Here is a 23,182-nt window from a genome sequence, read left to right on the forward strand (position 1 = left end):
AAAATGTATTAATATCATTATTTTTGTCATATCCAACTGATATTATCAACATAAAAAGGTTCCATCATTTCATTGGAAGGATCTAGTTAGTAATTATTTGATCCACTTGTATAAATTAGTAATTGAGTGTGCAAAATTTGGGGAGGAACTGGATATTCTTTGAAATTTCTTTTGTATAGCCATATTCTCAACAGTGGAGCCTCCTTTCATCTCTTTAAGGGATTCCCATTGCTGTAGAAAATCCAGAGGGTTTACATGGTTAGCTGTGATACTCTGCTCAAATAGAGGGAAGAAATACTACATTAAACATAATATGGAAATGCCTTTTAGAAAGTCTCTGAGACCACTTTATTATGACTTTTGTTTAAACAGCAGTTTACTCAGAGGAGAGTCTTAAATGGAGAGAGTATGGAACGTTCAGGGCATGGCCTCCTATCTCTTACTTTTCTGTATTTGTACTTTTTGTAAATAGATACCTAGCTGTATTTCCTGAGTGTGTTATTTGTATGCCTTTGCCATTTCTCCTGCTTGGATGTCATCCTTTGCTCTGGAATTTACATTAACTACACCATCTAAGAATTGCTCTTCCCATAATACTTCAAGGGCTAACACAAGCTGTAACTTTAGTTTTTTCCCCAAGTGTCTTAATCCATGTGGATTTCTCCATATGCTCAGTGTTCACTACTCATGTTATCCCTAACCTCTTACTTGGCATATACCGTTTCTTTTAGCTATTCCCAAAGCACACTGAATCTTTCCTTCATTCCTGGGATTGTGACCAATGAATCTAAATTGTCATTTTGGGAAGACAGTTATTTGCAATGACTTTAACCACCTATGAAGTTACCGTATTTACATACAACATGATTTACTACACCCTTTTTTAGATAAATGTCAGTGAAAGCTGATTGTGTTTTGTCTACTTGTAAAATATTTTGCCAGTTTTATTTATAATGGTTATAATTTTGACTTTTGTAGTCCAATATGTAAAAAAATATCATTGTGGCTCATTTATATATTGTATAAAATGAAGTAAATTGACCCAGATAATATGGATTGACATACATGTGATTCAACAAGATCTGGTAACAAAGTGACATGTATATTTGCTTTCTTTTTTTTTTTAGATTTTATTTATTTATTCATGATAGACATAAAGAGACAGAGTGCTTTCTTTAGTATAGTGATAAGCAGTGTTAAAGCACAATTAATTTTTGGTTGTGTCTTTTTTAAATTTATTTATTTATTTATTTATTTATTTATTTATTTGAGAGAAAGAGAGGTAGTGACAGAGAGCAGGAATGAGGAAGAGAAGTGATTGATCCCAGAACCTTGAGATCACAACCTGAGCTGAAGGCAGATGCTTAAAAGATTTAGCTACCCAGATACCCTGGTTGGGTCTTTTGAGAGAAAAACATTAGAATAGCTTATAGTTTCATGGTAAATAGTTTATCCAAAAAAATGTTGCATCTGTTGCATCTGCACCAGGAACAGACGTTCCAAGAAAAAAAAATGCATTGTTGTATACTCTTAGAAGAGTAAGATTCTGAACTCAAATATATTCAAATGGTTATGGCAGGTTATATTCTGACAGGATACTAAATCCTGTATCTTCCTCTTTTTGTTTTGTTAGCTATACAGAGCGTGTGGTTGGAAGTGGAATCAAAGCCCAATCTGGAAATCCTGAAGTCAAAGTCAAAGGAACTGATCCTGTGATAAATCAAATTATTGATAAACTGAAGCATGTTATTCAGGTAAGTGCTGATACTCTATTGGTATAATCAATGGTAAATAATAAGTAGTGACTTTCCATTACATGTGCTAAATCTATTAATCCTATCTGATAGTTCTACTTAAAAGTGAGTATTGAATAAATTATTTGTATCTAGAGTTTTAGAAATATTTTATTGAGCAGTTTCCATATGAAATCAATGTACAGTAGTATTTTAATGGAGAACAGTCTGGATCTGTGAAAAGGAACCTTAGCCTCAGCATTTCAAGGTATAGTGAAAATCTCAGTATAAGCTTCATCCCCAGTGAATAAGCTTTAGACACAGGGACTACTATGACAATTAGAGAAAATACGGAACATAGAAGATGCTGGAGTCACTTTCCAGGCAACTCTCTGAGCCTTACTATGAAAGTTTTTGTTACATTTTCAAAGAAGTCAAGTCATGGGACGCCTGGGTGGTTCAGTGGTTGAGCATCTGCCTTTGGCTCAGGGTGTGATCCTGGTCCAGGGATTGAGTCCCACATTGAGTTTCCTGCTGGAGCCTGCTTCTCCCTCTGTCTATGTCTCTGCTTCTCTCTCTGTCTCTCATGAATAAATAAATAAAATCTTTTTTAAAAAAGTCAAGTCATAAATGAGTGATATGCATTTTTGTATTTATTTCCTGAGTCTCCTTTTACATGTTGTCTTATAATCTACCTAATGTTTGTTTATAGAATACTTCTATTTTATCTTTAATAATATGTAACCAAGTGAATATATACTACTATTTTTAATATATAGCATATTAAACCTGTAAATTTCTATCAAAATAACATTTCATTGAACTAATCTTTTAATTAGAATCAAATATTATGTTATATGCTGTAATGGCCACCCTCCATTCTTCATCTATTGGAGTTTGGGCTAAGAAGGACTATTTTTTTTGGTATTAGTCTTTTTATAACAATTTATCTGTGCATATATTTTCATTTTTTCTAAGTAAAACCTTAGATGGATAGTTGATTTTTATTTCTAATATTCTATGTCAGAAACTATACCTAAACATAGTACTGAGTTTGTTTGTTTGTTTTTTAATATTAAAATACTCTAGAGGTGGCTGGGTGGCTCAGTTAGTTAAGCATCTGAGTCTTGATTTCAGCTCAGGTCATGATCCCAGGGCCATGAGATTGAGCCCCATGTGGGTCTCTATGCTGGATGCAAAGCCTGCTTAGGATTCTCTCTGCCCCTCTCCCTGCCCCCTAGCTTGCACAGGCACACACTCTCTCTTAAAAAAATAAGGTCATGGATATGCTTTTCATAGTTGTCCTGCAAAACTTAAATTTATGTAGGGCCAGTTCTTAGGATTTCATTTTTATGAAAGTCTATATCTTGATCAAAGAAAAGTTAAGCAGGGGGCCCTATGTCCAATACCATACATTTCTTCCAGGAGGCAATAATGGTTACTTTGCTTATTCTATGACTAGTGCATTGGGAAAACAGAGTTCTCACCCTGGATGGCAGAACCAAAAGTAAGTTCCATTGAGAAAAGTGTAAGAGAAAAGTGGTGTTATGACTACTACTGAGTTAAACCTTATAGCCTCTAGTGAGTAATACACTCAGAGAGATACCTCCACGTAAAGTAAGGAGGTGCCTTACACTGCTAGTAGCCCAAGTGCTCTGATATTGCTTGAACCTGAGTGGTACTGGGATTGTTAGGAGCTGAAGTGACATTGAAGAAGGCATCAGAGTGAGCAATACAAGCAGACCACAGCCTGAGATCTGGATGGACAAAGGCTGTTGTCCCCAGAAGCAGTGATATTAAGCCCATAAGTAAATGTCACTCAGGCATTCAAAAGAAGGAAGTTCCTGGCAATTTTTGGAACCTTGATTTTCCATAATAAGAAAAACCAAGAAGACCTCCAGGTGAAATTAATCTTGACTCAGTGAAGCTCTAATGGGGATTCAGGAAGATTTAGGATGTTATTTTCATTCTTGAATTTCCAGTGGCTCAATTGTTTTATCTATTAGGAACTCGACACATAAGAGACTCTGGGACAGAGATATCTGTGCAGATTCCTGGCAGGGTGCCTCTGCAATCAGTAAAAGACTGAAGGAAGTAGCTCTGTATAGAGAGAGCAATTGAACCATATTGTGGTAATAATGGAAGCATCATCTAAATCCATTAGGGACTCTGGAGTTAGGAGGCCCCTTTCAGGGTGTCCTGAATTGAGACAAGGAGGTAGGTTATTAGACCACTAATTGGATGAAGGCTATTAGAGTGGAGGCAGGGAAGTGTTAACTCAGCTCTGTGTTACCAGCAGCCAACAATATTACCTGAAGCTGAAGGTATATAGTATACATAGGTAGACAAATGCCTTGGTCTAGCTGGTACCTCATAGCATCATACACTGTAATATGGTATAATAAGTTATGCAGATCTATTCAGAAATTCTAGCATATACATAGATCATAAAATTAAAAGCACTTTAGTATGAATCAGTTCCTCTCCTTGAGACAAAATCTTAGTGGTGTCCAAAGTGGGGTAAGCATTCCCCAGAGAGTACACAAACCAATCCATTGGAGGGCAGGAAGGAAAAATAGAACTTCAGTGTATATTTATTCTATCTCATTATGGTAAATTATTTGGTTGTAGGAAAGTGTATTAAATATGTAACAGCACAATGGTACATGTGTATAGTGTAGGGTTACATAAATACACATGTCAAGTAGGTGTGTATTCAAACTTTATAGAATATACATGATGAAACCCAATGGAAACCTTATTATAAGTAATGAGAATGGAGCTGCTATATAGGAAAGAGTACACAGGTATAAGAAAACATATCCACAAAGAAATAAGTAAATACTCAAAATAATAAAGGTTTATAAAAACTCTTAGGAAGAGAGTTCGCTGATATGTTGCCCATTCAGCATAACATCACCAGGGTCTTGTTTCCTAGGTTTTAAAGCCATATACTTTTCAATGTGGCAGAGGGAAATAATCCCCCCCCCCTTTTTTTTAGCTCCTGTGTTGAATCCTGTTATTTCATCTTTATATTAGTGTTCAGATCTCCAATTATTCACATTCAAGTTTTGTTCTAGTATTATAAGAGAATATGATATAAAATGCCACCTTTGAAGTCTATTAAAGTCTATAGGATGAGGATTGAAATTTAGGTTTCATAGAAGAGAGCAGAAAGTCATTTTATACAAGTGTCATGAAAATATTCACCTTTAATGTCTTAGAATATGTTCTTTCCTAAGCCAGCTGTCCTGAAAATGAAGAGAAATTTTTTATTTTGCCAGATTTCTGAATGCTGGTCATATGTGTGTGCCCTGGCAGAGATGGCTAATAGACTGTCAGTATCAAGGGGGCAGTTACTAAAACCTAGCATGGTGTCAGGTCTGAAAAGTTTCAGAATATTGTCTTCTATAAATGATAACTTACTAATTTGGGAGTAGTGTGAGACAAAGGGAGGAAGTAGAAGTAGGAATATATTTCAGAATCTAATTTGTAGATTTAGATGATCACTTATGTTTGTTTGCATAGAATCCAATATATTTCTTATTGTGATGGATATTGAGTGCATTTAACAGTGGAAATGACATCTCTCATCATAGGGATAAGTAAATGTTCCTCTTGTCCTTTTGACCCTATGTAAATGTATGCAAATAAGCCAACCATATTTAATTGCAAAAATTGGCTCCATACAGTAGCTTCCAGACACCTTTTCTTTTTTTAAGTAGTATTTTTATTATTTATTTATTTATTTATTTATTTATTTATTTATTTATTTAAATTTTTTTGATTTAAATTCAATTTGCCAACACATACTATAACACCCAGTGTTCATCCCATCAAGTGCCTGTCACCCAGTCACCCCATCCCCCCACCACTTCCTCTTTGGCAACCCTTTGTTTGTTTTCCTTTTTTTTTTTTTTTGGCCTTTAATTGAACCGTCCCTCATTTTCTACCCTGTAACCTTTGCAATTACAGTCACTAAATTTTACTTTGAAAAATGATACTTTTTGGATGTCTTCATAATTTATTCAAAATATTCAGTTAGTACTTACTGAATTCCCACTATGGCCTGATTCTACCCAAGGCACTGAAGTTAAGGAGATGAACAAAGCAGACACAACTCTGTTCCCATGAGATTTACATTCTAAGAAAAAAAATATACAAGTACAATAACTATAGCTGACAAATGTTATAAAGGAAACAAAATGGAACGAGAGACAGGAAAAGGCATGTAGGAGGAATGTGCTTGTGGAGGCCACTAAAAGGGGAATATTTGGGTTGATACAGACAGAGAAGAAAGGAATCAAAAAATGTGGGAAAACTGGGGAAAAAGGGATACTACATGCAAAGGACCTGTGTCAGAAATAGGTTTATTGTGTTCAGAGAACAAATAAAGGGCCATGTGGCCGGAACAGAGTGAATGAATGAGAGAGAGAGAGAGAGAGATTCTGATTTAAGGGGAATTTGGTAGATTCATTCCATCAGGGAATTTTGATTTTATCCTAATTGGGATGGGAAACCAAAGACTATAGGCAGAAGATGATATAATTTAATTAACGTTTTATGAAGATAATTTTGTCTTAACTTTGGAAAGTGAACCAAAATAGAAGAGCAAAAATAGAGGAAGTAACAAAGAGAGAAGATTATGGTAATTGGGACTAGAATAAGAAGAGTGGCTAACATGTGAGGCAGGGAGATTTAGATAAATACAGGAAGGAGAGTTAATCAAGATTTGTTGATGGATTGGAAATGGAATTGAGAGGGAGAGAACAAGGATGAGACCTATTTTGGTGGGTGTGATAATGTCATTAATTTTAAGAAGGAATTCTGGAAATGGAGCAAGTCTGGGGTTAAGCTGTTGGGGTTGATTAGAAATTATGGTTCTATTACATTTGAAATGCCTCAGACTCCAGAGAGAAACATCCAGAATTCAGGGGCAACCACAGAACAGGAGGTACATATTTAAGTGATGGGACTATGAGGTTACCACCTTCTTGTTAGAGAATAAATTCACAAAACTGTTAGAGGAGAATAAAAACAACAGAATCGTATGAAAGATGTATATTCTGAAAATCTGGAATGGAAAAAGCATTTTTTAAAATGCATGTCATACCATGTTGCTACTTAGACAGTTGATGTAGGACAGACAAGGAATTTCATAACTAACTTTTACTGAAGAATAATCAATGTTCATTATAAGAAATTTAATTTTGCTATTTTAGAAAGTTTTACAGAAAAAGTAGAGAGTTAAATGTTCTACTACTTTAAAACAGGAAGAAATCTCAGGAAATAAGCCTTGTAGGTTTTTGCTGTACTTAATTAGACATATAATTAGATCAAAACTTTTACTTTTTTGTATAAAACAAAATGAGATCAAAGAGTACATTTGGTTTTGCTTCCCAAAGTTCTCACCTAACAACATGTAACATATTTGTTTCCACGGCATAAAATACTTTGCAGTATGGTTACTAGTGCCTGTATACTTTTCTATCATATGGAAGGAGTATAATTTTATTTAAAACTGAAATTAGATGTATAGGTTGTTACCAATTTTTCACAATAATAAATACTGCTAATAGGAATATTCCTCAAGATGAATCTTTTTATAACATTTTCCTCTCATGATATATTTCTAGATGTTATAACCAAGAATCTGCTCACTAATAATTTTAAGTATTTTGAAAAATATTGCTAAATTTTTACCTGGGTAAATTGTAAGAATTATATAGGAAGCAGAGATTATTTGTCAGCTTTCTCAGTATGTTGAGGGTGTATTTGGGAACTTGGCAGTGACCATACATTGGTGGTAGGAAAATCACATGGAGTTCTAGAGACCAAAGTAACAGTCCTTTAGACATGTTAGCTTGAGCTGCTATCACCTGGGGGTACCTCAAATATGGCCAAAATAAATATTTTAATTAGAAAATAGTTCATGAAAAATTGCAGGGCTTCCTAGAGAAACAACTTTAATTTTATTTTATGGTTTAGGAAAGACCCTCTATTTTTTAAACCCTATCAAGAAAAAAAAGTTGCTCAGAAGATCTAATATAAATGAAGATTTATGAATTTTAGCTTGGTCCTCAGGGCATATCTCAGGCACTTCGGAGTCCCCTCACTGCCTCTGTAATTCCTTCTGAGTTGGGAAAAGGAACCATGGAGAAAAGATGAAAGTCATGCCTGGCCTCCTGCCATCTGTAATTCTGCCCCTTTCTTTGGTAAAGCCATTGCGTGAATATACTTTCCAGCAGTTTTCTACATTTTAAAGCCTGTGCTTTAGGTAGATAATGCTTGCACCTTTGAAAGCTACTTGTTTTGAGTATGTTGTAGTGAACAGCCAGGGAGAAATTCTCTAAAAGGAGAATTTTTAAAGGGTTAACATGGACTTTGTTAGATGTTTGCATCAGACTGAATTGCCCTTTGGTAATAGATTAGAAACAATACTTGATTTCTCTTAGTATACTGACTAGAGAAGTGTATGAAAATTTTAATTCAGATTTTTTTTTCTCTTAGCAAACTTATTTTAAAATTTCTTGTTCATATTGACTGAGTTTGTTTAGGGCAAAGTTGTCAGCCAAAGATAATCTTTCTAGCAATGTATCTTTAAACATTAAATAACATCTATCATTTTTCCAAAAAAAAAAAAAAATGCTAGCAGTTAAAAGCCTAACTGCTGAGCATGGTTAGCTATGAACAATAATGACCCACTGCTTAGAAATTACTTAACCTACTTTCAATATGAAACATAAAAAGTAATATCACAGCAATTTTCTGTAATTCTTTTATTGCAAAGCCAATAAATGCTACAGTGTTGTTAAAAGTGGTAGATTTAAGTAACATTTTATTTCTTAAACCTAATAATTCCAATACATAAGAGAATATTATCAGTTTCTATTAAATATTCATTTTACAGAGACTAAAACTTCTTTAGAAATATGTCTTCATATATAAAATAAATTTGGTTTTTAAATGTGAGGAAAAGCAATAATCATAACCATTTGCTTAAAACTACAAAATATATAGACATTTTATAATATGTATTTCAATAATCACAACCTACTGGATTCAAGCAGAGATGAAGACTCTCTTATTTCATGTAGGAAATGATGGTACTAAATTGCCTCTTTTCTTTTGTCCCATTCTGCTCCTAGAATACCAACGTGATAAATAATAACTTTTGAGCTGTGATAGAGTGAGAAGAGGTTCTGAAATAAATCTTAATAGATAGTTAAAAGGTTAGTGTTTATAAATACAAAAAAATAAACAAGATTTTAAAAATATTCTGAAAACCATCTCAGCTTTTTTCATGAAAATACTTATTCTAATACACATTTTAAAAACTTCTTATAGGTAAAATCTTATAGCAGTGATACAGAACCACTCAGTCATAATTGACTGGTCAGGGGCATCAGCTGATTCTGTGGATTTCCTTCACTTCTACAGTCTCCTTTTCTTGCTCAGGGAATTCACAACAGGACCTTGACTTTTTGGTCCTCATCTCTACTACACCCCAATGTCATGTCCCCAGGCTTACCAAATTAATATTCCAGAAAGATAGATACCTCTTGATTTTATATTAGCTGTGCAGTAGTAACCAAACACATTTAGTTATCTTTTGATTCAGAAGAAAGTATTTGAAATGTACTCAATAACTTTGAATGGCCATCTAATTTAACAATTAGTTGGTTGGAGTAAATTCAATGGAAGGTTGCTTTCTGGAGTGTGTGGTATAATGAGCTCTCTTCACTATTGGCCGTTTCATTAAAAAAATCAATTGTCAGCATAAAGCCAACCGTTTCAATTAGTGTACAATCAACTGGAAATAAAAGGATTTGGGTTGGCCATTGATTTTTTTTTTTTTTTATTTAAAGGGTATGTAGTTGTTTTATGTTGGATAAAATTTTACTTTAGATTCACTCAGTCGTGGCTTATGTTACATATCATTATTATCTATTAAGATTTGAGCTGTTTATCTACCAGGTTTTCTGTTTGTCAAACATACTGAAAGAATTTTGAACACTAGAACTTTTATACTTTATATTTTGGTGATTAGGTCACAGTATAGCCATTTATAAGCTAAGACTTTTAATCTTTCTGTTTAAAATATAATGTGAAATGTGGTCTAGTTCACAAAATAAGATTCCAAATTGCAGCCATGTCCCACAAAAAAAATCCAGATTTATTGTAAAAATTGAAATTACTGTGATTTAATTTTTTTCAGGAATTGGGAAATCTAAAAGATAAACATACAGCATTATAATAGAAACCAATACAAGTGAGGGGTGCCTGGGTGGCACAGTCAGTTGAGCACCTGACTCTTCGTTTCCAGTCAGGTGGTGGGATCAAGCCTCATATCAACCTCTGCACTCAGTGTGGGGTCTGCTTGGGATTGTCTCTCCCTCTGTCCCTCTCTCTCAAATAAACTTTAAAAAGAAAGAAACTAGAACAAGTGATATAAATAATGCCTTTGACAGTTATTAGCGATCCTTTCAGCAATGTCGAACAACAACACAAACACCCCACCCCTCAAAAAACAAAACAAAACAAAACAAAAACAGAGAACAGAAACAAAATCTCTTTTATTTCAATAAAGCACACTGGCCACAATATGCAGTATGCCAATGAGCATGACTTTTGAGTACAAGGCATATGACTAAATTGCAGCTCTTGTAGATACTAGCTGTATATCTATAGCCACCTTAATTAACATCTTTTGTAATATACTCAAAAAGATAAGAAAACCACAAGTGTTGTAGGGTGTGGAGAAATGAAGCTCTCAAATACTTCTGGTAAAATGTAAAAACATACAAATACTTTGAGAATTTAGATAGATCTATAAAAGTTTAAACATAGAATTACCATACAAACCAGAAATTTTACTCCCAGCTCTATAACCAAGAGAATAGAAAACATGTGTTCACACAAAAATCTGTATATGAATGTTGATACAGACTGGCATCATTCATAATATCCAAAGAGTGGAAACAACTCAAATGTTCATCAAACTGATGAATGGATAAATAAAATATTATATATCCATAAGTTGAAAACTTGTTCAGCAGGAAAATGTCTTCCTATGGATAAATGGTCCAATGTAGAAGAACCTTGAAAAAATGATAAATAAAAGAAACCAGTCACAAAACATCACATATTGAATGAATATGTTTACATAATAAATATTAATGAATATATTTCGCTATTTTATTTGAACATCAATTTTCATTTGTATATAAAATATTCTCTTATATTGGTAATAACTATCAGTAGTATACTGAAGGCTTATCCTACCTATCCCTGATAGTTTTGCAAATACTGGGCTAAGTAAGATAATTACTTTTCAATATCTGAATCTCTGTGAAGTTTTATCAGTCTTTGACCTTTTACTCCCTGACCCACTCACTATTCTTTCCCCATAACACTGTTGTCTGTTTGCTGCCTCCATCATTCCACTGAAATGCTCTGGCTAAATTTACTGATTATCTTTTCGTTGTTCAGAATCGAATAGCCTTTTATCAGTTGTCATCTCTTGAACTTTTAATATCACTTACCTTTGCTGTTGATCATCTCTTTGTTCTCACTCTCTTGATTTCCCACCAAAGTTTCTGATTACTCCACCCCAGGATTTTTGTGCCTTTCCTTAATTTCTTTAAATCAAACTCAATGGAAGGGTTTTGAAGATAAAGCCAAGGAAATATCCTAAAAAATAATAACACACAGAAAAAGAGAAGGAAATAATAAAATGATGAGATATTAGAATTTCACTCCAGGAGATTTAAGTAATAAGAATCTGAGAGAAAATAATGAAACTAATAGAAGAGATTTATCAAATATCATTTTTTCAGAAATAAGGAGTCATGACTCCAAATGGAAACTATGAAGTGACCATCACAATGAGTGAAACATACACCACACACAATAATTGTGAAATTTCTGAATACTGAAGAGAAGGTATTAAAATCTTCCAGTTGAAGAAAACAACTTAAAGAAAATACACAAGAATTCATACAAAGATAGCCATTAGATTACTAGTTGTTTATCGACAGGAATACTAGGCAAAGATGGAAAAGCAGTACCTTCAGATTATGAGGCAGCTGATTGCTGACCTGAAATTCTATACCCAGCTAAACTACTATCAAGTAAAAGAATAAATTTAAAAGATTTTCAGATAGGTAAAGATACACAAATTCGTATTTTGTTATACCTTTTGTAGAAAGCTGTTGGCAATGGCAGTGATCAAGAAATAAGAAAATAATGAGGTTTAGGAAACTTATATTGAAAACATCAGAATAGGGAAAAGGTTGACCATGGGAGGGAACTTTGTAAGCTAAAAAGGAAAAAAAAAAAAGTTCAGAAGTTTAAAGCAATATGTTGAAAAGTATGTAAAAGAAGTTACAGGGGATCCCTGGGTGGCTCAGTGGTTTAGCACCTGCCTTTGGCTCAGGGCATGGTCCTGGAGTCCCAGGATCAAGTCCTACATCGGGTTCCCTGCATGGAGCCTGCTTCTCCCTCTGCCTGTGTCTCTGCCTCCTCTCTCTCTCTCTCTGTCTCTCTCATGAATAAATATATAAAATCTTAAAAAAAAAAGAAGTTTCTAACCATTTGTCAGATCTGCTAAAGCATTTTGAGGAAAAAATAAGATAGATACATAAAAAGATATGATAGATGCAAGGCAAGCTGTGCAATTGATAGATACCATGGCAATTATATATTATGAGGGGATAAAAGCTTTACAGGAAAAGAAATATAATCACAATACACTATTGCTCTGAAGTAAATAATATATTTGTAGACATTATAGTAATCAAAACTTTGCTAATGCTATATTCGTTGGGTGGCAAAAAGAAATGGACTTGGTGGTATAACAGAAAATCAGTAGCTATTGTCAAGAATTGATAATCAAGAAACAGAAAAACTGCCTATTTACTAAAAGTTATATAGCCATATAAGATTAATGCTAGCAAAGTCAATCAGGTTAATTATTACTGCTTACAAGGGCAGGAAACATGGTATATAAGGTGCTTAAACAGAGAAATGCTATTTTTGTCTTAACATAATCCTTTCGGTACTATTCAGTTTTATACTAGATATGTTTATTACTCTGATAAATATAAATATAATTTTAAAGACAAAAGAGAAATTCTACATCATGATTACATGGACCCACGCTCCCTTTTTCTACACAAACCTGGTATCTACTCTCCCCACAGGTAAACTCTTCATTGTTTCAGTTCTTTCAACTGTTATTTCTAGATCTTTCACTCTCTCTTTAAAATCAACAAGTTATTATTATTTTTACTTGCAAAAAAATTGTATCTGTTTTTTCTTTGTAAGTTCCTGTTATCCATTGTCTCAGTTTTTTTTTTTTTTTTCTGACAGAAAAACATGTGTACTCCTGTGTTCTCTTTGGCACTCTGTAACTAACTTATGAGAACACTTCTTTAGAGAAGTAAAATCAAGGAATTAAAACACTGGGATATTAGTATCAACAATGGTCTCTTTCTTTGTACCCAAATATCTTGATTGGTCTGCTATTCTTTATTATATACGGCCCTAAACTTTGTTTTCCTATTCTATTTTGAGTCAGAATTTTGAATCTCACAAACATTGATAATTTTTTTTTTGGCTTAAACATGGCTGATCTTTGTGCTGCTTAAAAGCTCCACAGAAACCTTTTCTCTATTTTTTTCGGGATGTTAATTCAAGTTCATAGATCTACTACCTTCTTTGAACTCTGGGTTCCTAGGGTCACACACAGTAGTTCATAAGGCTTTCCAAACAGGTCAGTTTTTCTTTTGTTATTCATGATATTCCGGGCCATGTATACTCCTCTCTTGGCAATGGTCAGAAATTGTCTCCAAATACCCCAGAACTTGGCATGCAAAAAAGTAATTCACTTGATTTTCTGAAGCACTCCTTTGCCATACATAATTTTTAACTGGCTCATGTATATTCTCAGCTTTCTGTGGCATATTAAGAGTTCATAATGCTTTGCAGACTCAATAAATGTACTCTGTAATTACTTAAATATCATTTTATGAATGTGCTTTGAAGATGTAATTTGTCAGAACAGAGCAGTTTCTGGATATATTTCTTGCAGTTCAGGAGCACTTAACCAGATGGCCCCCTATAGTTTTGGAACAGTTAATGCACCTTGAAAGTAGGCTGACAGTAGAGGAATATGATCATGGGGGATCAATGGGAAACTTTCTAAGACACAGGATATTGAAGAAGTGAAATAAATACCCTATAGAGATTCATTAAAAACTAAACTAAGTAAAAGTTCTATGATAAAATTAAAATATGAATTATAATAACCTTAAGAAATGTGATAAGTCTTATGAATGTAAGTTCTGCATTTATTATATGTTTCACAATGACATGATGGAAAGTTAATCAGTTTTATTAGAAATAAAACAAATAATGAATTTTATAGTAATGGGTGTGAATAGGCATTTATATACCTTTCACAAGGCAGGTCAGTTACTATTTCTGAAAATAATCATTTTGAAATTTTGTATCTGGAAATTTATTATCAAACAAGGCCTGAAACTCATTAAACAGATGGTAAAATCTAATTTAACTCCCTTTCACACTCCTTTTCTTTTTATCTTATGAAAGCAAATGAGCTTGTCAGCTTTTAATTATAAAAGTCTAATTTGAATTTACTAGATATATATATAACAAAACAAGATAGTTGCTAAATTTACTTGATCCTCGGGACTTTCTATTGGACACATTCATTTTTAATTTAATGATAAGAAAATCTTTTCAAGGTTTTTGTAAATGAATCACATTATCAGAAAAGTTTACATTTCTGGAAGATAAATATGTTCTTAAGGCCTTTAACAGATCTTGGAATGAAAACCTAATTCTTAAGAATTTTTAAGTATTTGATTTGTACCATTGAAATGTATAGAGTTTAAATTTCATGATTCCCCATCTTAAAAAATGTGAAATATGCCCCAGGCTCATCAAAGCTAATTATTTATATACTTAAAAATCTGATTTAAGTGACAGTACTGTTTTCTCATTGATGAAAATTGAGTAGCAAAATTATTATACTTCATTCAAGAACACATAACCTTATTAGAAAACTAATTTTCAATGTCTCTTTCACAAATATGTTCATAACTAGAGAATTTGTCCTGTTTCTATGCTAATTCATTGAACCATCATTTTTCACCCATTCTTTTAAAAAGAAAAAAAGACCCCTCTTTATCTGACATTTTAAAATACATTACATCTCAATCTATAAATTAATTTCTTGGATTTGTAACAAGGAAAAACATTCCAGGTATTAACCCATTAACCCACAAGCCTCTGTGGAGAACATCATTTGTGATGCCTTTTGACTACAATGTCCATTACATCATGGGATATACTTGTATTTCTTCATTGTGACTAGCAGAGGGCATGGAAAGATAAGAAATGTTCAATATATATCTACTGAATAAATAAAAGACAGTTATAATTAAGTTGGTTACTATATTTAAAATATAAATGGAACAGAAAAATGAATCTTCTCAATTATCAAATATTAAGAAAAACTATTTAAAATCAATCTAATAAATTCTATGCTTTCAATCTTAGATTACAATTTTAAAATTCTTGTTCTCTTTTATTTATTTATCCTTCCATTCATTCACTGAATGACTATTGATTTAGTACTTAACTTACTAGGTACCAGGTATGTTAATGATACAGTGAGTACAAAATATGATTAAGTGAGGGTATTAATAAGAGTGAATATATTATAGAAACAATACCTATAGCAGTTAGGATGTGGTCTGCTTATAAGTAAGTAGGAGAGGGAAGGCTGACAATATCTCTTTACCTTATTCAACTTATATTATTGAGGTTCTATTATGGATCAGGAAATTTCCTGAGTAGTACGTTTGCAAATTGTATAAGATCACCCCTGCTTATAATAAAGGATTTACATAATAAATAGATAAAGAGATTCACCTTGTAGATTTTATACTAACATTTCTGATCTAGTTTCAGAGAATTAGTCACAATTTCAGGAACCTAGAAGGACATTCAATTATGATAGAATACAAAATGGATTACCAGAGAATATTTAATGAAATATTAAATATTCTTTGGTACCACTTATTTTATTTAGAACATAGTTATAATTAATTTTAAAGATATTACAACATACACATAGTAGATGTAATGACTGAATAACAGAAATGTTCAAAAATAACACCTTTGTAGCAATCAAGCTATTACCACAAAAATTTTGTGTTAAAAAACAATACAAAATTTAGTAACATATATCAAAAAGCATTTTTTTTTCTTGTTCATGCCCCTATGGTCAGCTATAAGTCAGTTGATCTAGGCCATGCTTGGCTTGGATTTGTTTAAAGTCCAGATCTGATGCATGTGTGGGCCATCCTCCTCAGATCACAGAATTTAAAGCACATTATTGTTATGGTAGAAGTCAGGAGCACAGCCCACCTGTCCAAAAACGTGCCAGCTTCTTCTGTGTTTGTTCTTGTAAAATCCCCCTCTGGCCAAAGCAAAGTCAACAAATACCAAAGTAAGTCAAGCAGTGGAAAAGGATATTTTTTCTCCAAGGATGCTGACTGGGGAGAGGCTCAACAATTGCCTCAAAATGATCTAATCTACCAAAATCTTCTAGAAAATTTTAAAATAATAATATCATGGTTTTGTTTTAATTTGTTTATATCAGGCTTTGCATAAACACAGTGCCATACAGAAGTACTATTTAAACTTTCTTTTTATTCATAAGATAGCTACATATTTTCCACTTTGATTATATTTTTGTAAGCTTCCTTTGTATATTAATCTGAAAACTTTGTACTCAAATTTGATCAGGAAGGGCACATCAACTTAAATCATATGAAATGTTTCTCAATATTTTTAATGTTTTATGCTGTTGTTAATATTTTGTGGAAAAAACTTGAACTTATAGAATTTATTTCTAAGTTAGATATTGATTTATTTTAATGAACTACAAAAATCTGAATAAATTACTAACAGAGAAATTACACTTGAAATGCTAGTCTGAGCTCCAAATTAGATTGGATTTTTATGTTAAACATTTGGACTCTAATTGTTTTGTTAAGATTGGTTTATTAAAGTATAATTAGTAACATTATCAGCAGAAAAACATGCTGTGCTATAATTAAATCATTTAAATAATCATTTCTTGATGGCTTAATATGCTAGATTTCTCAATTCATTAAAGTAGATAAGAGTTCTCTGTAAATACAATTTATTATCAATAGTTTGCTTTTCTAAAAATGCTTGAAAATTTAGAATTCTGCTTGAGCATTTAATAACAATATGCTATTCTGATATTGATGCATTATGTTTATCTATAAAACATGAAAAAAGACAAAAATATAGGATAATCAAAATATTTGCAACATGTTTGCCTTTGCAATTATCAGTAATAGAATTCCTTTTTGTTTTTAGTAAAATACAGATGATTTTGGAAATCACTAGTTCCAGCTTCAATCTAGGAAAACTACTTACATACTACACCTATGTTTCCAGGATACCAGTGTTTTCACAGAAAATGCATGATTTTTATTTCTTATATTACATACTGTGAATTTGTTCAAACAGGCTATTAAAACTAGTGCTATAAGGCACTGAGTGAACATCCATAATTGTGGAATCATTATATTACACACCCGAAACTAGTATAATACTGTATGTTAATTATACTTAAATAAAATACTGTAAATAAATAAACTAAAAGTATAGAGAAACTATTAGGTACACAGACATCTCAGAGATCTCACCATTCCTCCTAACCCATGAAATTTGCCACTGAAATGAGATGGGAATGGAGCCAATGGGGATATGGATCCTTAGCTAACAATCGTCTCTCTTCATTTAAGAATATTACACATGGGGGGATCCCTGGGTGGCGCAGCGGTTTGGCGCCTGCCTTTGGCCCAGGGCGCGATCCTGGAGACCCGGGATCGAATCCCACGTCGGGCTCCTGGTGCATGGAGCCTGCTTCTCCCTCTGCCTGTGTCTCTGCCTCTCTTTCTCTCTGTGTGACTATCATAAATAAATAAAAAATTTAAAAAAAAAATTAAAAAAAAAAAAAAAAAGAATATTACACATGGGCAAGAATATGGAAGTGTGCAGGACATATACTTTAGTTATCTGAGCATATGCTTTCCCTAGCAAACTCAATAAATAGATCATTTAAGTGAGATAAGGTTCTTGCAGCTGATTTTGCATACACGCGTGCATCTATGTTACGTGCACATGCGCATATCCATGTATTCTCAATCAGCTCCAAGTTACTCAACTGTTAAGCAGACTGAATGATTATTTTATTTCAAAAACATGTTAACCTGATAAATAGACTTAAGAAGAATAACAAAAACTTGCTATTCTTAATACTTACCATCGTGTGTCAGCCAGCTCCTCTCCTCCCAGTGATGTACCCCGCTAAACTGGTCTGTAAGCATCTTTTCCACTCAGAGACACTAGTTGATGTTGTAAATGACTTTTATAAGCATTTATTCTATGTACTTTTATCCTCATGCAATTTTCATATGATGGTCCCATGGGATCATGCAGAAGGAATTACATGGAGAATCTCTATGGCTCCATAAAGTAAAGAAAGAAAAGTTGTGTTTGGAAAGTGATCAGGTGCATAAGGTGTCCCTCTAACTACATGGTCATGAATCGTGTTTCAGTATAGGAGGGCCAGAATGCCAAGTTCTAAAAGTTCACTTGTTTGTTTGTTTGTCTGTTTGTTTGTTTTGGTAGCCAGCAGTTGATCACAGTGATGTTTTAGGGTTACAAAGGATCCTCATGGTGGTGCAATTGCAGGACAGGGAGTGGGGGTGGGGGGACACTTAAATGTGTTGCAGGCCTTAAAATGAAGCCAGAGCAGAAGTTCCAGAACTTGAGGATATCAGGGTATTAGCCACTTGTGGAAACAGGCACCCAGGAGCTCTAGAAATCTCTTCCTAGTCCATACAGCTCTGAGCTTTCAGGAATCTACATCCTGTTCTTTACTAAAATATCACTTGTGGTCACAACAATTCCAAAAATGAATTTACAAAGAGAGCAAATATAAGATAGATGAAAGGACTTTACAGCCACAGCATGCTTGAGATCCAAGGAGTAAAGAGGAGAGAGACGAGGAGGAAGAATTATACAAGTTAACATAATGCCAACTGATTTCTTAAATTTTCACTACAGAGAGTAATATTTCACGGGTTGTCTTCTCAATACCGATTTCACAAATGTAACTATTTTTGAAATCTTTCCTCTTGATCCTTTTCCATGACAGTAAAGTCCAAAGGAGGACAGCTGGAATTTGGAATTCGATTTCCAATTCCATCATTCTCTCAGTCCTATTCCGAAGAATCCTTCTGGATTTCAGTCACCTTTAGATTTTTTTTTTCTGATAGCTCTGGCAGTCCCTATTTAGATCCAATTGCCTCCAACCTGAATACTCTGACTCACTTATTAGACTTTTCAAAATTTTAGTAGGCCATATGGGGTATTATTTTAATAATAATGATATAGTGAATAATTTCGTTTTTTTTTCTTAAATATCTATGAGTTTTATTTCATTAGCTTTCTTAAAATGTCTATAAGAATCTAAAAATTTCAAGTCAAATTGTCTTTAAAGTAGGAAAAAAAACATATTATGCATGTATCTTTCAAAGAATAGAAATGTAGCATTTGCTTTTAAAATGAATATACTCTGCATCCTTCTACAGCTTTGCCTGGATTGTCTGCAATATTGCAGAAAATCTGTCAACCACAATTTTCATTTTCTTTTTTTTTCCCAAGGATTTCAAAATTAAAGTTGGCATTGATCCACCAATTCATTCTTTCTCTTTATTGGATGAGTGCACATATATTGCTTTATCTATATCTTAATTTTCAACATAAGCTTTCAGTGAAATATCTCATGTTTCATTGCTGTGTAAGCAGATGTGACTTTTATTTTTTCCCTTTTCATTGAACAGTTACCTCACTTGAAATTTTTCACTTGGTTTAATTTAACTTCTTTTGATGGTAGATACATCTGTTGCTACCTATGTTTGATTGTAATTTTAATGAGTTAGTAGAAGCTGTGACCACAATAGTTGTACATTTTCCTGCTTTCCTACTATTCCTTTATTCTTTATTTCATGTATATTTATTTTCAAGAAATGGAATTGGTATAGTGTCATAGATTTTCTTTTTGCCTCTATAATATTTTCTTCCATAAGTATTTTTATTTATACTTTTGGAAACATTTTATGATTTAATTTTATATAAAACATCAAAACTCCTTTAGAAATTTTTCAGTTTTTCAAATGCATGCTGGCATAGGTTATTTAATAATTATTACAAAATGATTTTTGGAGCAATACATTTTGATATATAAGGACAATTCCCAAATGTAATTTAAAAGTGATGAACTAGTCTTGAATGGCTTAGAATTAATGTGCATTTATCATTTTAATCTTCATAAAAATTTAAGAAGAGTATGTATTCACAATTACTTCCATAATTTTCAAGCCCCAGTGCAAAATGAAAATGTAGGATGTCTTTATTCAAAAGTTACTAAGGGTTTCAAAGAAATCCTGTAGTAGCAGGTGCATGGGCATTAATAAGCAGGTCACATACCTGTGAAGCTGGCTCTCTGTGTATTTTTTTAGGTTCATCATTTAGTTTGCAAGCAAATCTTTGAGAAAGCCAACAATAAAAAACATTTTTACCAGAATGTTTTAAAAGTTATATAATATTAGAACTGTAGAAATGAAATATATAAACATCACATGTCCAACCTAAATTCAAACAATGGAATTCTTTTTTTTTTCTTCAAATTTTTATTTAAATTCTACTTAGTTAACATAAAATGCAATATTGGTTTCAGGAGTTGAATTCAGTGATTCATCACTTACATGCAACACCCAGCATTCAACATGACAAGTGCCCTCCTTAACGTCCATCACCATCTAGCCCATACACCACCCATGACCCTCCATCCACCCCTCAGTTTGTTCTCTATCTTTAGGAGTCTCTTATCATTAGTTTCCCTCTCTCTTTCTCTTTTTCCTCCCTCCATATGTTCATCTGTAATGTTTCTTAAATCCCACATTAGAGTGAAATTGCATGATACTTGATTTCAATACCTTCTCTAAATGACTTATTTCATTTCCAGAGTTGCTGTACCAGTTTGCATTCTCACCAGCAGTGCATGAGCATTCCCCTTTCTCCACATCCTCACCAAATCTGTTGTTTCCTGTGTTGTTGATCTTAGCCATTCCAACAGGTATGAGGTACTATCTCATCATGGTTTTGATTTGTATTTCCCTGATGAAGAATGATGTTGAGCATCTTTTCATGTGTCTTTTAGCCATCTGGATGTCTTCATTGGAAACGTGTCTATTCATGTCTTCTGCCCATCTCTTAACTGGATTATTTGTTTTTTGGGGTGTTGAGTTTGGTGAGTTCTTTATAGATTTTAGATACTAACCCTTTATCAGATATGTCATTTGCAAATATCTTCTCCCATTCTATAAGCTACCCTTTTAGTTTTGTTGATTGTTTCCTCTGCTGTGCAGAACCTTTTTATCTTGATGAAGTCCCAATACTTCATTTTTGCTTTTGTTTCCCTGGCTTCTGGCAACATATCTAGTAAGAAGTTGCTATAGCAAAGGTCAAAGAGGTTGCTGCCTGTGTTCTCCTCCAGGATTTTAATGGTTTCCTGTCTCACATTTAGGTCTTTCATACATTTTGAATTTATTTTTGTGTTTGGTGGAAGAAAGTGGTCCAGTTTCTTATTTTTTAAGATTTTACATATTTATTCATGAGAGACACAGAGAGACAGAGAGGCAGAGACACAGGCAGAGGGAGAAGCAGGCTCCATGCAGGGAGTCTGATGTGGGACTCGATCCTGGGACTCCGGGATAACACCCTGGGCCAAAGGCAGGCGCTGAATCGCTGAGCCACCCAGGGATCCCGAAAGTGGTACAGTTTCATTCTTCTGCATGTTGCCGTCCAGTTTTCCCAACAGCATTTGTTGAAGAGACTGTCTTTTTTTCCATTGGGTAATTCTTTCCTGCAAAGCATAGGATTCTTACATGAACTCTCTGATAAAATTTCCCATTAGGACCTAATATCCCACCTATGGGTTTACTTTTGAATGACCCTACATAGCATTTCCATCTTATTTTAGCCTAAAATCTAACTTCTATGAATTCTAACTACTGGCCCGAGTTTTGCTCTAATGAGCAATTCAGATAACCATATTTTCTCTTCTTTTAGGTGGAACTATATGAAACTGTCAATACTGAGCCTTTTGACCAATACAAAATGGTGGGTTTATATATATCCACCTAAGACATAGAAGCTCATTTAAATATGTGAAAGCAGGTACCATACAGCCACCATCCCCCATTACCACACCCATATACATACCCTTTCCAAAAACCCTAGCAAGTCCTCTCTTCCTCAAACTACTCACTCTTCGACTTTTCATCATTATTCATATAAGAAATTTTTCAGACCTTTTAACTTGTAGGTTGAGAGACTCTAACAGGTATATTAATTTTCCTCTTACAGTTTGACATTCTTTATTGAAAAGAATGCTGCAGATGTTGACTAAGGAATTCTTTCTATAATGTCCCATCTTCCAATTTTCTAACCTGTTCTCTCCAATTATTTTTTTCGTTCAAAATATAACAGTTTATGTGGAGAAACCTACTTCTTTCCACTTCTGAGATCTGAGAGGCATTCTTTCAATGGGCTCTGACAAACCTATTTGACATAGTGGGCAGTAAATTCAGTAGTATCAGTATAATGATTACAGTGGGGAGTTTTGTTAGGCTTATGTATAACATCAAAAAGCAAATCAGGGCAGCCCCCGGTGGCTTAGCGGTTTAGCGCTGCCTTCAGCCCAGGGTGTGATCCTGGAGACCTGGGATAGAGTCCCACATCAGGCAGCCTGCATGGAGCCTGCTTCTCCCTCTGCCTGTGTCTCTGCCTCTCTCTCTCTCTCTCTATCTCTCTCTCTCTCTCTCTCTTTCTCTGTGTCTCTAATAAATAAATAAAATCTTTTTTTTTTAAAAAAAAGCAAATCAGTAAAATAAATTCTATTACAGACCATGGTCTAAATATGTAATTTTCTGATGATTTCACCTGAGTCAAGAATAACATTGATATAATGTAGAGCATCAGATTTCTAAAATTTTTATCTGCTAAACATTTCCATCAGCAAATTTTCTATGGAAGCCCAACATGGAAAAAACACTAGCTGATATGGAGTTGTTTTATCCATGTGAGCTCTATATTAAACCTATTGTGCTGGCCCTGTCAGCCCCCCTAAACACACACACACACACACACACACACACACACACACACAACCAAACAAGAAAACACCATAAAACGAAAACCAAAAACATTAAATCTGAATTCTCAGCAACTTAACTGAATCAAAGTTT

General features: G+C 33.5%; 1 protein-coding gene across 5 annotated transcripts in view; it reads left to right on the plus strand.

Annotated features, from left to right (window-relative positions):
* The window catches only part of GPC5 (glypican 5), a 1,343,656-nt gene that overhangs the window by 450,461 nt on the left and 870,013 nt on the right, over positions 1-23,182 (plus strand). For all 5 annotated transcript variants that reach the window (XR_005376464.1, XM_038569867.1, XM_038569868.1 and 2 more), the window contains exon 6: positions 1,634-1,754. Coding sequence is in view for 4 of the 5 variants with exons in the window: in XM_038569867.1 (XP_038425795.1) it covers positions 1,634-1,754 (121 nt within the window). In the remaining variant the exon portion in view is untranslated. The remainder of the gene's footprint in view (positions 1-1,633; positions 1,755-23,182) is intronic.

The sequence above is a fragment of the Canis lupus genome, chromosome 22, assembly GCF_011100685.1.
Source record: "Canis lupus familiaris isolate Mischka breed German Shepherd chromosome 22, alternate assembly UU_Cfam_GSD_1.0, whole genome shotgun sequence".
Classification (NCBI taxonomy): Eukaryota; Metazoa; Chordata; class Mammalia; order Carnivora; family Canidae; genus Canis; species Canis lupus.